This window comes from Carica papaya, chromosome 4 (genome assembly GCF_054855325.1).
Source record: "Carica papaya isolate Zhongbai chromosome 4, ASM5485532v1, whole genome shotgun sequence".
NCBI lineage: Eukaryota > Viridiplantae > Streptophyta > Magnoliopsida > Brassicales > Caricaceae > Carica > Carica papaya.
Window position 1 is genome coordinate 13,534,894 of NC_142312.1, and position 13,003 is coordinate 13,547,896.

The 13,003-nt window shown below is 38.0% G+C and overlaps 1 protein-coding gene across 4 annotated transcripts; it reads left to right on the forward strand.

The window, feature by feature from the left end:
• The first annotated feature begins 588 nt into the window (after window positions 1-588).
• Window positions 589-12,762, forward strand: LOC110812391 (alpha/beta-Hydrolases superfamily protein). Of its 4 annotated transcripts, XM_088217891.1 has the most exons (5): window positions 589-760; window positions 888-1,239; window positions 1,391-1,477; window positions 10,147-10,259; window positions 11,666-12,762. In XM_088217891.1, exons 4-5 carry the CDS (start codon window positions 10,198-10,200, stop codon window positions 12,639-12,641), a joined length of 1,038 nt encoding a protein of 345 aa, XP_088074017.1. In that variant the 5' UTR covers window positions 589-760; window positions 888-1,239; window positions 1,391-1,477; window positions 10,147-10,197; the 3' UTR covers window positions 12,642-12,762. The 4 variants fall into 4 exon arrangements, with proteins under 4 accessions (XP_088074017.1, XP_021894853.1, XP_021894854.1 ...); XM_022039161.2 differs by lacking the exon at window positions 888-1,239; XM_022039162.2 differs by lacking the exon at window positions 589-760 and having other exon boundaries at window positions 772-1,107.
• The last annotated feature ends 241 nt before the right edge of the window (window positions 12,763-13,003 follow it).

A 13,003-nucleotide genomic window follows, 5' to 3' on the forward strand; every position in this document is an offset into this window, starting at 1 on the left:
TCTGAATTGTACAATGAAATCTTCAATAATTTTAATTGATCATGATAAATTAAAAGCCAATCGTAAAAAATGCAAAACATAATTCCTGAGGTAAAATTAACTGTAATGGGTATATAAATATACACACATGTACGTACTTAAAAACGATTATGCAAAAAAAAAAAAATGTTAATTAATTTTATCATTTAAAATAATTTATAGATATACAAAAGTAATTTTATCAATAGATGATATCAATAAAATTTATTTTAAAATATGTAAAACTTTGATTTGAATATTAAAAATGTATTTTTATATACAAAAAACCTTGAAAATTCTTTCGGAAAAAATTGTTTCTCCAGTATGGAGCTAAATCATTTTGAATTAATTATTAATTTAATGATTTTAAATGTGCATATCAATTATTAAGTCATTTAATAAATTTTGATAGGACAAGCATCTCCTGCGGTGTTGGTTGGAAGTGAAGAAGCTGAGAGTGGGTTGGACCTAACTTCTGCAACCCAACCTGGAGGCCCCATCATAAATGTGCGCAGTAGCCATCGGTTGATGAGTAAGCTAACGGCGTCGTTTCACACACGGAACCGGGAACCTAATCATGCCCGACCCGAGACACCACCATGTTTAGAAAAGACGGGCTCCTCTGGTTTGCCTCCTCAACCAACATCTTCCTTCCGACCCAGTCATTTCAAAACTTAATTCATGTCCAGTTCCTATCATACCTTTAATCTTTTATATCTTCAGCTTATCAAGGGGATTCAAGGTACATTGTCTTTTTAATCTAGCTCTTAGTTTCTTTTCTTAAGCATTTTCTACCATAGTCAATGCGTGATAAGCATTTTTCTTCTTTCGTTCCAAATCATATCGTACGCGTGGTGTCACCGATCTAGTCGGTGTTTTCTCCTTTGGAAAACAGTTCTCGTGCGCGTTGCTTCGCTTCATCTTTTTCCCTGATAACAATGACAATGGCGATTCGATTGTTTCTGGAGCTCAAATTAAGCATTATCTCTCGTTGGACGTCATTTATGGATTTCAACTTAACATAAGCTTTGGCTGTTGATTTATGCTTAGTTGGATTTCATTTTTTTTAATGAACAGTGCACTGTACATGTAGGTTTTATCATCTTCCTTGAAGTTACCAGAGTAAAATGTTCTCCGATCTCTTATATTTTTTCCTTATCAGAAGAATTCCTGCTTAGTTGGAAAATATGTAGATTAGACGCATATGTGGAATCAGTGCGTGTATGTTTCATGCATTCCCTTTCTTGCATATCATCATAGTTTATTTGATGAATGTGCTATAGTTTTCGCCCGTCTTTTCTTCATCACCTATCTTAAACTCGTTGAGGTGGAAAGAATGTGATACAGCCTAAGCTATATCTCCACTGTGCAGGTGTGCTCAAACAGAAGGGAAAGACATTTAGACGAGGAAAGGAATAGTTGAAGGAGGGAGGAAGGAAGGGAAAGAAGATAATAGGAAGTAAGCATTATTCAATCAAGCATTCCTCTTTTACTATCTGTATGTCTATTTGTGCACTGCTCTTGCCTTTAATTTCGCATATTACTCTGTTCTAACTGATCTAACTACTTATGATTAGCTCTGCCCTCTAAATCGCAACTGAATCAACTGCCCTCTAAATCAGATCCTCCCACGTCAGAAATACCTTTATTCACAGGGGTCAATTTGTCAGGATAATATTGTTGGTGGTCATAGAGATAGTGCACTGTGCATTATCAGGTTAAGTGCCATTCAAGTGCACAAATAGCTGTGCTGCTGGAGCTCAACCCTGTGAACAATTCTATATCTAATATTGCAATGGGTCTAGGGTGCTCTAAGTCATCAATGTTGGGAAGAATGAGAATAGGTTGTTGTATATTATTTAACTCTTCTTCAGTCGAGATACGTGAAGAACTGGATGGATAGAAGAGTCATGTGGTGGATCCAACTTGTAAGCAACCTGTCCCACTTGAGCAACAATTTTGTAGGATCCACGTTAAGCAGGGGAGAGCTTTTTGGTCAGTCTGAAGTGTTATCTGTTTCGTTGCAAATTGACATAGACAATTACCTATATAGTACTGGCAGTTAGACCTATGGCAATCAGCTTGTTGTTTCATTGAGTTTCTCACTCTTTGTAGGTGTCGCTTGAACAAGGAGAGAGTAAGTTCCTGTAAGTGAGAAATCTATTGACAGCCTTGATGGAGTATCTCCTGGAAAATAGGGTAAATATAATGGTGGTCAATAGCCATTAGGATTTCAAATGCTGTAGCATTGGCTGATGTGTAAAATGATCTATTCTGCCACCATTCTACTGAAGAAATTTATTGCACCATCAGTTAGGGGTTTCTCTAGTCATGCAGCAAACACATATTTTCGCAAACATGAATTAGTAATTTCTATTTGGCCATCAGTTTGTGGATGATAGGCAGATGAATGACTACTCCTTGGAGTTGAAACAGTTCATTCCAAAGATTGCTGAGGAATAGGAAGTTCTGGTCACTTACCATAGAGATAAGTAACTTTTGTAGCTTGAAGATGATGTTTAAATAAGCTTGGGCTACTGTTTTAGCACTAAGGGATATCTAAGAGGAACAGAATGGATGTATCTGCTTAACCTGCCCATGACCACAAAGATGGATTCCTTGCCTTGTGGAGGGGGAAAACCATCTATGAAATCCATGCCATTGCTGCACTACACATTCTCAGAGACTGGAAGTGGCTATAGTAGTCCGGTTTGCTCCATGCTGTCAGGTTTAAATTGTTGGCAAGTGCAGCATGCCTGAGAAAGTTCCTGACATCTTTTTCGAATCCTTTCCAGTATAACATAGCTTGTGGCCATTTCACAGTAACTTGCATTCCTGAATGACCTAGTATAGTGGACTGATTGTACAGTTGTATTAGTGACCATCTGAGTTGAGAGTTGTTTCCAATCACACTCTGTGTTCACTTCACAAGATGTTGTCATCCCACGTTAATGGGCTTTTTGTAAGCTTTTTAATTGAAGTTGAGAGATCAACAGTTTCAAGTGAAGGTTTTCACACTAAGTTTCTCTAATTGCAGCCATAGACTACAATAGCTTAGAAACTATGAGTTGAAGTAGTTCAGCACCATGAGTTCCAAAGATAGCATCTGCTGCAAGCTTATCTTTACCCTCTGTAATGATGTCAAAATCATAACTGTGCAATTCAGCAAGATATCTTTGTTGGTCCCAATAGTGATTTGTTGTTGAAGGAGGTATTTCAGACTTTGGTGACCAATCTTGATTAGGAAATTCCTCCCTGTCAAGTAATGTATTAGGAGCCCTAGACATAGACCCAAACAGGGAAAAAAATTTGGAGAGAAAAGTGCAGAGTGTGAAAAAGAGGAGGGAGAATAGAGAGCTTAAGGAAGAAGAAAATGAGCAGAAGGGAAAGAGAGTATAGAAGAATTAGAGAGAAGAGAATCCGAAAATAAATTTCTCGGAAGAGTGGTTGATGTTTCTTTGAAATTTTTGCATAGGTTCTCGTTACATTCGTACTGTCCTATTTCTACTGTAAATTCTAATTCAAAATAGAATAGTACATAATACAGAATATCACCGAAATAAAGAGCATAGCTATAAAGAAAAACAGTTATATAACTAATCTAAGAATCCAGTAACTATTCTGAGCTTAGCAAAATTATTTTGGCTAATTACTACCATTTTGGTGTAACCTCATGGGTTCCCCGCTTGAGGATGCGGACTCCTCTAGTAAACCTTAAATGGTTTCACTGGTGCAGGTCCTGGATCGGTTACTGTGTAGGGAGTGTTGGTCCTAAAAATTCCCCTTCCTCAACAAGAATCTTGTTCCCAATATTAGTGATGTGGGGGGTTTTGATAGGATCAAGAATTGATTGTTCCAGAGTCTTGGATTTTTTATTTTGGGTCATCCTCTTTAACTTATGGAGGTGGGGATTTTGATAGGATCAGAAATAGATTGTTCCAGGGTTTTGGCTTTTTGATTTTGGGTCATCATCTTTATCTTATGGAGGTGGGGACCTTGTTGACATTTTATTAGATTTGTAAGTTCTTTGTATATGGGTTGGTACCCCTTTGGTGCCTATTAATATATTATTTTACTTTTTATTTTTTCCCCTTTGGTGCCTATTAATATATTATTTTACTTTTTATTTTTTTTATTAAAAAAAAATCTTCCCAAGTGGCATCTTCTTCTTCCCAGTTAAGCCACTGAACTAGCCCTTGTTTAAGGGGATTGCCTTCCTTGAACACAATTTGGTCCTATAGAATCTTAAGTGGCTCCTCCACTTGAAATCTTCCTTCTTGGTCTAGCTCTAGCAAATCTTCAAAATGGTGCTTGTTGCCTCAATAGTGTCTTTTTAACTGAGACACATTAAATTCTGGATGAATTTTGGATTTTTCTGGTAACTTCAGCTTGTAGGCTACATGGCCAATCCTTTTCTTGATGGTAAAGGGTCCAAAAAATACTTTGCGAAAAGCTTCAAATTCTTTTTGTATGCCACTGAAACCTGTCTGTAGAACTGCAGTTTTAGGAGGACCAACCTCTGTTATTCAAATTATCTATTTGTTTTATGACTATCCACGACTTATTTCATCCTGTTGTGGGCAGATTGTAACGCCCCAGAACTGAAAGGGAGATAAAGACATTAATTGAATGCAGAAGCGAAATAATAGAGTTAGGGTTTATATTTCTTACACAATAATTTAGAATACCCAATAGGGATACGAGAATTACCCTTCTAAAAAAACAAGTAAAAATCAGAAAGTAAATGAAAAGTAAATAATTAGGTATTTTAAGACGATATTCACTAACCTTTGAAGGGAATCAATGTGGTGGACTATCCACAATTCTCTTATTGATCGGAATCTGGATCTTGGTTCTCTTGATGTGAAATGGTTAATGAAAGAATGAGCTACACTAGCACAGTAAGAATATCACACTACTTACCGATACAAAAATAAAGATTGGTAAAAATTATAACAATAACTAATAGAGCTCTTAAATTAAGTAAATTCATTTATCATAAATAAAATCATTTATTGCATATTTATCGTAGCGGGATTTCAAAAACCGACCTATAGAGGTAAAAACACAAATAACATCATAATCTCATAATCAATTAAGCAGAACAACAACTTTTCCTTTTTTATTTGCTTACTGGTATCCCTGTGGGTACATAGGGATGTCCCACCACGCGTGAACCCATAACAAAACTTGTCAACTAACCGGCCGTCCTCATACCCCGTCCAATATGAGCGCCAAAAGTACCATCCCTCAATACCCCGTTCGGTATGAGGGTGAATTGGGCCGTCCCCATACCTCGTCCGGTATGAGCGCCAAAAATGCCATTTCTCGATACTCCGTCTGGTATGAGGTAACATTTACGGTAGGGTTCCCTATATATCCGGTCCGTCCACCATCTCCCAGGTTATTCAGTAAGATAACCGTTTCATTAATTCATTTAACCAAGTAATTTTCCATTTACATTTAATTTTTAGTTTCACAATTTAACTGTAAATCATGCAAGACAAGCAATACATACATCAAGAAAACACAACTGAATCATCTTACCAATTTCAGTGTATTATCATGTATTTAAAACTGTAAAATCAAACAATCAGTTAAAATAGGACAAATAGTAATAAATAACCAGTTCCGCTTCTATTAGTAATTTGTAATTAATTATCGAATTTTTCTAAATTACGCAAAATACCGTATTATTTATAATTAAACTTAAACTCCATAATAGGGAATAAGGTGAATGATTCTTACTCGAATCGGTGTTCGAAACACCGAACTTTCAGCTGCGCCTACTGGCAGTTCCTGAATTTTTCTGCAGAGGTAAAAATACACTTCATGTACCTAAAAATATATAGAAAATCCCAAAATCGGTGTTAAAAATATTTTCTGACTAATTTTAAAATTCCGGCACAGCAGCACCGATGTGCTTCGGCGATGGTACCGCCGCTCGTGGCGGCGGTTTGCTTCGGATTGTCCGTTTTTGGTCAGTTTTGGTCGGTTTCGGCTAGTTTTGTACCCATTCTTGTGAGAAAACACGGTTGGCCGAAAAAAGTCGAAAAACAAAAACTTACCGGCAGTGGGATTTTTCGATGCAGGGGCTCCGCCGGCTCACTTTCACGGTTGGGCTTTTTTTTTTGGGTCAACTTGTAGAAAACATAATGGTGAACACAATGATGGAAAAATCGCACGAAACGAGAAATTGGAAGGGGCTCATTGGAAGCGATTTTTGGTTTTTCTCGCAGTGGCGCTACCGGATTTACCCGCAGTTTCCGGCTCATCCGCTGCTCCTTTTGCTACGATTTGGCCATGAGTGTGTTCAAAATCAAATTCCGAGCGAATAAGAGAATTTTTATCTTTTCTTGGCGGTTGGAAGTGGCTCCGGCGTGGCGGGGGGCGGCGGTCGGCTCCCTTCTCCGGCGACTGGTTCTTCTTCTTCGGAGGGGGGCTGGCGGTTAGAGTTTGGGTTCGGTGTGAAGTGAGATATTTATACCCGTCTCCCTTAAATTTAGGCCTTTCATCGCGTTTAAAGAGAAAATGAATATGAACCGTTCATCGTGTTTAATCGCGATCGTCCGATCGTGTCTGAGGTGTGAACAAATCCGGACCATCCACGCGCGCAGGAACGCATCCGGGTTGTCGGATTGCAGGCACGCGGATTGCCAGTGTGGCCTTCTGCGTGGCATCGAGTCAGCGTGCCTTACTACGTGGCGCGCTCTGGTTTGTTGGGGCTGCTGACCCCGGTCCTACATGGTGCATTTTTTGTTAATTGCGTTTTAACTCCCAGTTTCTGATATTTCTTTAAAAAATACCATCCGAATCCAAATTTTCACTCATTTTTTTTCAAAATTGTTTTCAATTTCATCCTTCACCTATTTTTTTTTCTTAATTTTACATTAAATAAAAATTTATAAATTTAAAAATTATATATATATATATATATATATATATTTTTAATTTTAAAATTAATTCCGATCCAAATTTCAGAACTAGGTATTACACGGATAGCAGCTGTTGTCTAGGGAGGCTGATCATTTTCTATCTTTCTTCCCAATATTCTTCCACCTTCGCTGTTGGTGTTTCAAAATCAAGGACCTCTAAATGATAAGGTGGGAAAAATTTATAAAGGGCCTGAAAGGGACTCAATCTGATGGTAGAGTGGTGGGTAGTGCTAAACCACCATTCTGCCAAATGAAGCCATTTTCCCCAAAGTTGAGGCCTCTTGAAGGTCATGCACCGCAAATAAGTTTCAAGGCATTGAATAAGCCTCTTGGTCTGTCCATCTGTTTGGGGATGGTAGGTGGAACTCATATGCAACTTGGTCCCTGTGAGCCGCATGAACTCCTCCTGAAATAGGCTGCTGAAAACTTTATCAATCATCTATAGCAGTCCATGTAGCTGGTAGACATTATCAACACAAATCTATGCTACTTTGGGGGTGGAAAATGGGTGTTTGAGCCTAAGAAAGGGCCATACTTAGTCATTCTCAGAACCACAACCAGAATCATGTCTAGGCCACCAGACTTAGGTAATTTTTGGATGAAATCCATGAATATATATATCCATGCCTGTTTAGGAACTGGCAAAGGTTTTAGCAAGCCTGGTGATGCTGTCCTTTTTGTTTTGCAACGTTGACAAACATCGCGTTTTCTGATCCTGTCTAACACATCCTGTATGAGGCATTCCCAGAAAAATGCTACTTGAGCCAGTTATAAGTGCCTCTAATCCCTAAATGTCCCCCAATGGCAGAATCATGACACTCTTGTAAGACTCTCTGCCTTAACCGAGAGTGACTTCCAATCACAGTCCTTCCCTTTATTTAACGATGCCATTGACCAGCTGAAAAGGAGGTTTTGCAGTGGGTTGGAAGATCAACTCCTGTTTAAGTTTTTGTATTTTCTTATCATCTTTATATTGTTTTCCGCTTCTTGCAATCAGACAGGTATGGAGGCCAGAGGTAAGGCATGCAATTATTCCCTGGCAGTGGCTTTCAGGTTTTCCTCTGTTTGGTTCTACGAATTCCTTTGGGAAAGCGCATCAGCTACTCGATTTTCAGCCTCTTTCTTGTATATTATAGTGTAGTCTAGCCCAACTATTTCATTTTCCCTTGCTGCTGAGTCATAGAATGAACCTGCTGTTCAAGGAGGTTTTTTATACTCTTTTGGTCGGTCTTGATGACGAAGAAACCTCCTTCTAGGTAATGTCTCCATTTGGAGATAGCATGCAATATTGCTAGAAACTCCTTTTCGTTTGGCACAATGCTTTGCTAATAAAAGCAATTTGCTGCCCCTCTTGCATTGAAGCAACACCAATCCTTATCCCACTGTTATCAGCTTCTATGGTGAAAGGTTTTGTAAAGTCAGACAGCCTTAACACCAGGGCTGTTGTCATAGATCGCTTAAGGTTTTCAAAAGCCTCTGTTGCCTCCATTGTCCACTTAAAATTGTCTTCTTTCAGCATGTCAGTAAGGGGGCGACTGATGATGCCATAGTTGCCCTCAAATTTCCTATAGTAGCCAGTGAGACAAAGCAATATTTTCAATGACTTACGAGAGGTGCGTTTCGTCCAAATGGTCACTGCCTCTACTTTCTTTGGATCGGTCTATACTCTTCTCCAGACGATGTGACCTAAATATTCTACTTTCCAGAGGCCAAGAAAACATTTGGACTTTTTAGCATAAAGCTGGTGATTTTTTTTGTCCTTAGCACCGGCTCCAAATGTTTAATGTGATCCTCGGTGCTTTTGCTGAAAACCAGAACGTTCATAAAAAAATACCAGTATAAACTACTTAAATATTTGCAAAAATTGAATTCATTCATGCCTGGAAGGTTACTGGGGCATTGGTGAGTGTGAAAGGTACTACCTTAAACTCGTAATGCTCATGATGGGTTCGAAACAGTCTTGTATAGATCTCTCACTCGGATCTGGTGGTATCCTACCCACAAATCTACTTTTGAGAAAATGGTTGGCCCATTAAACTCCTCGAGTAAGTTGTTTATCGTAGGTATAAGAAACTTATCCTTCACGGTCACCTTGTTAAATTCTTTATAATCAACATAGAATCTCTAAGTACCATCATTCTTCCTGACTAACAACTTTTGGTGAAGAGAAAGGCTGTGACTGGGCTGTATGATGGAGTGCTCTAGCATTTTTTCACTTGTGCTTCTATCTTGGTTTTCTGTGGGCAAGGGTACCTGTAGGGCCTCAGATTTACTGGTGAGCTACCTGTGCGCCACTCTCTTCATCGTTTGTAAATTTAGAAAAGTCCACCCATGTCAATTGGATAGGGACGTAAGAGGTTCTATGGTCTGCTGGCTGCACGCATTGTGGTAATGGTGTCCAAATAATGGAACATTTGGAGGGAAATTTTTGTGTGGTTTGTGGTTGTAAAGGAGGGTCATTTTGATGAAAGAGTGCTGTAGGGTTTATGTGGTTCAGATGTATCGATCACATAGGCTTTGATAGTACGAAAGCAGGTTTATTGATGGTAGGATTTGGTAATATTGGACCAGAGGTTTTAAAGGAATGAGGAAACATCTGAAGAATATTCGACATTTCTGTATGGAGGGAGTAGGGAGCTGGTTGATATTATCTGGCAATTGAGGTGAAACACGGGACTTATCACATATTCTTTTAGTTCCACGTCCTGGCCAGTTTTTGTATGGATTGCATTACAATATGAATTTCTTTGTTGTATAGCATTGGTATAACCCAGAACATTTTAGCCTTGTGCCTGAGCAATTGAGTCCGAGAACGAAGCATGTTATGGAAGTGGATTCTTTACTTGCCAATGGGTTTTTTAAGTTTTGAAGCAAAACCAGATGATCAGCCTTTTAAAGTTATGGTGAAATTGAGTGAGCTACTTATTAGAAATTCTATTAGTATTTAGACTTTGGTCAAATCAAAATAGTATAAGCATAGTGTTTTAAATCGTTTCTCCTGCCACTCTTCAGATTATTGCTATTCTGGATTAAATGAATTCTCCTGATTGATTTTGTTGAAAAATGCGTCCAGGGTTTAGTTTATTCTAGGTAACACTGTGAACTTCATCTGTGCTATTGACATAAGTGGTAAAATGTGAAGGTATTTCCTCTTGTAATTAATATATTCCTGCTTAATTTTCCTTGTGCGCAGATCTTCTGTTAAGTATTCTGAGAAGACGAAATTCGAAGAACATATGATGCTATGTCCTCCGAAAGGGATGATTTTAGCCTTTCAGGGCCCTTACACCTAACTGTTATTGATTGGTACTGCATTCCACTCTCTCTGAATTGTCTATACTTCGATTTGCATCTACACGCATAAATCTATCCACTGTTCAATTCTCGTTTGTGGTTCTCTCACATCAGATATATTTTGTGGACGTAATCGCTTGATTGTGCTTCTAGGTTTGCGTTTTTTCCAATTGCCAGTCTTGCTTTTCAAGATTTTGATATCAAGTATAGTTACTTTTTCCCAATTCTTTTAATTAAAAATGGTAAATATTAGCTGCTTTGTAGAAATAAATGTGACAGCTTTTCCAGAACAATTGTTTGTCTCCCGGGGAAGTAAGAAAATGATTAACCAAATTTCTTTTAGCTTTCTTATTTGCTAATAATATTTTAAAAATATTACATGGGATATGTAAATATATATACCATTCTAAAAGTATCTTCTATATTTTTTTATTATATTCTTATCTCTGCTACCAAAGAAAAAAAAAAGAAACCTTCAGATTCTCTTCCCCATTTAATAACGATCATGGTCCAAGGATCTTCTGTTGGATTTTGCTGAATCTGAATTCAATAACCTAAGAACTCTAAGGCCGTATCAAGTCCTTTATTTTTCTTTTAATAGCTAAGAAAGTAGACATGACACACTTGAGCAATGGATAGAAAACATCATTTTTCTAATAACAAATAGAAAGCTCGTAAAAAGAAAGATGCAGCTCCTTGTGTTAATCTGGGGTAATTTGCCACTTTGATTTTGAAAGAATATTATGTATCATATGTAAAAAAGTAATTTTCAAACTATAATTTTGGTAATTGTTTTGACCCCATTGTTCATGATAATGATAATTCAACCCCATCATTTATGATCAATGATGTTTATGTTCCTTAATAATTTTGGTAATTTTGACCTTATTAATCATTATTTCTATATACATTATTGATCTTACTGCAATGTTGTAGCTCCTCTGACCAGAAAGGATTTTTCCCTTTTGTAATTTCTATAATATCTTGAAAAACACATTGTTACCTAGTTACATTACATTCCACAATATTATGGGAAAGATAAATTATTAACTATGATACTTTTCTTCAACAATAGAAAGCTTTTAATATATAGAATTTTCAAAAAAAAGAAACAGAAGTTTTCTCCTTCAACACAACTAAATGGAGTTACATCTTAGCATCAGGATATTGTGAAATACTATGTTGAGGATGAGTCTTTGGTTATATCCACACTTTGAGGAAGTAAATTCTGATCTTTCGCCAGTTCTTAATAATTGTATGACCCATATTGGGCTTGATTTTAGAAAAAAGGAATCTTATTACAGTTTTTACTTGTTGCAACTGCTAACAGTATTCCCTGGAAGATGCATGGTTTATTCTGTTTTTGCATCAGCAAATATGACTTTGAGACAGAGAATGTTTTATACTATTTTATGCAGGACAAATATAGATCATCAAAGGTCAGTAGCAGCTAGCTTGGTTCAGGGTGTCTACACTCTAGAGCGAGACCGCCAGCTAAAACGCGAAGGTTCTCAAGCTCTTGCTCCTCCCTGGTGGGAGTTTTTCCATTTTCGGTTGCTTCGTCAGCTTGTGGACGATGTTGATTTTTGCACATTCGGTGCAATTTATGAATATTGCCCTTCGGCATCTCCTCGTAATGATTCAACTGATCGAAGTCCGCGTTATGTAGTTGCCTTGCGAGGCACCATAACTAAGGCAGATTCCTTCTCGAGGGACTTCGACCTAGATATCCAAATTATCCGAAATGGACTCCACCAGACATCTCGGTTTGAGATTGCTATGCAGGCAGTTCGAAACACAGTTGCCTCTGTTGGTGAATCAAATGTGTGGTTAGCTGGCCATTCCTTGGGAGCTGCCATGGGAATGCTTGCTGGAAAAACTATGGCCAAGTCTGGCATTTATCTTGAATCTTTTCTGTTTAATCCACCATTTTTATCTCCCCCGATAGAAAGAATCAAGGCTAAGAAAGTAAAACATGGGATCCGAATTGCAGGCAGTGTGATCACAGCTGGACTTGCTCTTGCTTTGAACGCTAACCAACAAAGGAATCGCACTGCAGATCCATTTCTTTCAGTTGCTGCGTGGGTTCCATTTTTATACGTGAATCCCAATGATCATTTGTGCTCTGAATATGTAGGATACTTTGAACACAGGAAAAAAATGGAGGAGATAGGAGTGGGCGCCATTGAGAAGGTAGCAACCCAACATTCTCTAGGAGGTCTAGTGATGAGTGCACTTGGGAAGGATGCACCGGGCGAGCCAATACACCTCATTCCATCTGCAAATCTGACCGTGAACTTAACCCCTGTGGAGAATTTCAAACAAGCCCATGGAATCCACCAATGGTGGAGGGATGACCAGCAGCTCAAGTCCCAGTTTTACAAGTACCAGTAGTTGTTGGTAAGAAAATGTTCCATCATTGTACAAATGGATCTATTTATGTCTTCCAACTGCAACTATGAAATTGTTGGTTATGTGTTTCTTGAAATTATATATATTTCTACTGTTGTAGCTATTAGTGCATCTTGCTGTGGGCAGAGACTAAATGTTCTTCTCTCTCATTATAATGCATGTAGAATGTTACTTTTAAAATGCTATTATCAAAACTAAAATTCAATTGAATTTTAAGCCTAACGAAAAGCTCAATTGGTATATTGGTATTGATGTGCCAAGTGTTTGGAGCTGCTCGAATTCATGTTCTTATTCCGCAATCCTGCCAATATACATCATGCAGATGCCTCTTTAAGTTACAAATA

Coding starts and splice junctions, on each gene's coding strand:
- LOC110812391 (XM_088217891.1), top strand. CDS start 10,198: ATGTCCTCCGAAAGGGATGATTTTAGCCTTTCAGGGCCCTTACACCTA. Junction 10,260..11,665: donor CACCTAACTGTTATTGATTG/GTACTGCATTCC, acceptor TATTTTATGCAG/GACAAATATAGATCATCAAA.